Source organism: Propithecus coquereli, unplaced genomic scaffold, assembly GCF_000956105.1.
Source record: "Propithecus coquereli isolate 6110/MARCELLA unplaced genomic scaffold, Pcoq_1.0 Scaffold409, whole genome shotgun sequence".
NCBI classification, from domain to species: domain Eukaryota; kingdom Metazoa; phylum Chordata; class Mammalia; order Primates; family Indriidae; genus Propithecus; species Propithecus coquereli.
In genome coordinates this window covers 1,111,978-1,114,630 of record NW_012149830.1, presented here as the reverse complement: position 1 = coordinate 1,114,630, position 2,653 = coordinate 1,111,978, and the positions used below count along the sequence as shown (strand labels likewise).

Genomic DNA, 2,653 nt, shown 5'->3' with positions numbered 1-2,653 from the left:
AGCGATCCACCTGCCTCATCCTCCCAGAGTGCTAGGATTACAGGCGTGAGCCACCGCGCCCAGCCTGCCACTATATTTTTCTCACTGTATTTTTCTCAGTATCACACTAGCGACTATTTCTTGGTAGTCAAGCTTATGCTGAAAACTTTGTACTTTGTTGAGAACTACTAGTGCCTTTTCATTTTGATACCATCCCTTTGCTTTGGGGTTGAAGTTAGTGTTTCTTGGGTAGCCTACTAACTGATTATTTTCCTTGAAGGTAAAATATGCCTTGATCAGTGCCCAGCGATGTATGATTTGCCAAGGAGATATTGCTAGATATCGGGAGCAAGCCAATGATACAGCAAACTATGGGAAAGCACGCAGGTACTTTTACCTCTAATTCATTATTTCGTTTCCCTGTGTGGCATTTAGGCTAAGCCCTATTAAGAATAATGGGCCACTTGAGCCGCCTCCCATATGGATGTCCTACAAGTGTCCCTTTTGGTCCTTGTAGTCATGCTTTGCCACTCTAGGGTTACATCTAACACTCCAGCTTGTGTCTTAAGTAGTAGGGCTATCAGGATGAATTGGGAAAAAGCTGATACGGAGCTAGTATTTTCTTACTGTTTTTCTATTCTAGTTGGTACCTGAAGGCCCAGCACATTGCTCCCAAGAATGGGCGCCCCTATAACCAGTTGGCTTTGCTGGCAGTATATACGGTAAGAAATCTTATGGATAGAGGAAGTGTTTTGCAGGTAGTATCTTAAAATATGGAATTTGATAGTGTTAATTCCTGGAGCTTCATTTCATCTGATCACTGTAGCCCCAAAAATATCCCCTTCTGCCTCCTATCCTCAAACTCTTTTTGTTATTGTTACTTTCAGAGGTAAGTTGTCAGGGATCTCTTACTTCAGTTGACTCTGTACTTTATCCATTGCTAAGGGAATGCTCGTGCTCCAGCCAAACATCACTCTTTGTTTCTGACCAGAGCTTCTGCTCTGAATCTTGTCTTGATTCCCTTCTCTTCCCTTTCCTGTTGAACGAGGCTACTCATTCTAGAAGAAAAATAAGGCTCCTACCTATCTTCCTTAAAGTCCTCACCTAGCCTTAATTAGTCAGATCCTTGCTTCCTTTCCCCAGATCCTCTTATTCCTTTTACCTTTTCATTTAAGGTGCCTCCTTAGCAGAGGCACAGTAAGCACTAGATCGTACCTCTCTAGACTGTATCTACCTCCTTTAAATGTGGCCCTGACAGAGAGAAATGGGCCTTGGGAGCTGAGAGGGCTCCTAGGGAGGAAGGTGAATTGAAGGGGGGAAGGTAGGGACCAAAGGTAGTTACCCAAGGTTCAAGCATAAGCAGCAGCTAACATGCTTACTAGCAAGGAGAAAGCTTTCTTAATGCCATAAAATTCATTGCCCAAATAATGTTTGAATTTAATATTTATATTCCCCTTTATGCCACAAAACTGTGGTCCCCAACTCCTGGGCTGTGGCCTGGTACTGGTCTGTGGCCTGTTAGGAAACCAGGGCTGCACATCATTGCCTGAGCTCCACCTAGCCTCCCCCCTCCCACCCCCATCCCGCCCCAGTTTGTGGAAAAATTGTCTTCCATGAAACCAGTCTCTGGTGCCAGAAAAGTTGGGGACTGGTACACAAAAGATTCAAAGAAATTCTTAATAATTATGGATTGAAATAGTGATTAAATAATATGGTTTACTGAAATCCTTCCCTCAGAATCTATTGAATCTCTCTCTCTCTTTTTAAAATCTCTATCCTGTTCTCTTTGTGATAGGTATATGAGATTTTTTTCCGAACCCTCTTGGCAGCTTTATTTTTCTCCCCCCTTTCTCCTTACCCATCTTTTCCTTATTCTCCTATTTTTTCTTCTTATTTCTTATCTCCTTTTCCAGCTTTTCTTCTTCATAATTATTGAATGAAATGTTAATGTTTCTTGTTAATGAGAAAATAATTAGCCGTCACCTCTATCTAGTTCCAAGACATTTTCATCAGCCCAAAAGGAAATCTTGTACTTAACTACTTTCCATTCTTCCCTTCCCCCAGCCCCTGGCAACCACTAGTCTGATTTCTTTTTTTTTCCCTGAAATTTTATTAAAATAGAAATATAAATTTATAACCTTGTTTTTGTTGTTGTTGAGACAGAGTCCCACTCTGTTGCCTGAGTAGAGTGCAGTGGTGTCATTATAGCTTATGGCAACCTCCGACTCTTGGGCTCAAGCTGTCCTCCTGCTTCAGCCTCCTGAGTAACTGGGACTACAGGCGCCTGCCGCCATGCCCGGCTGATTTTTTCCTTTTTGGTAGAGACGGCTCCTGCTCAGTCTGGTGTCGAACTCTTGAGCTCAAGCAATCCTCCGCCTTCAGCCTCCCAGAGCGCTAGAATTACAGGCATAAGCCACCATGCCCAGCCTAGTCTGATTTCTGTTTCTGTAGATTTACCTATTTCTGGATGTCTCATATAAATCATAAAATATATGACCTTTTATGTCTGGCTTCTTTCATTTAGCATAAAGTTTTGTTTTTTGAGACAGAGTGTCACTCTTTTGCCCAGGCTAGAGTGAGTGCTGTGGCGTCAGCCTAGCTCACAGCAACCTCACACTCCTGGGCTCAGGCGATCCTTCTGCCTCAGCCTCCCGAGTATCCGGGACTACAGGCA

At 43.2% G+C, this 2,653-nt stretch overlaps 1 protein-coding gene across 1 annotated transcript in view; it reads left to right on the top strand.

The window, feature by feature from the left end:
- SMG6 (SMG6 nonsense mediated mRNA decay factor) overlaps positions 1-2,653 on the top strand; it is a 228,875-nt gene that overhangs the window by 11,020 nt on the left and 215,202 nt on the right. Inside the window, exons 5-6 of the mRNA XM_012653041.1 lie at positions 260-366; positions 623-701. Of these exons, the coding sequence (XP_012508495.1) occupies positions 260-366; positions 623-701 (186 nt within the window). The remainder of the gene's footprint in view (positions 1-259; positions 367-622; positions 702-2,653) is intronic.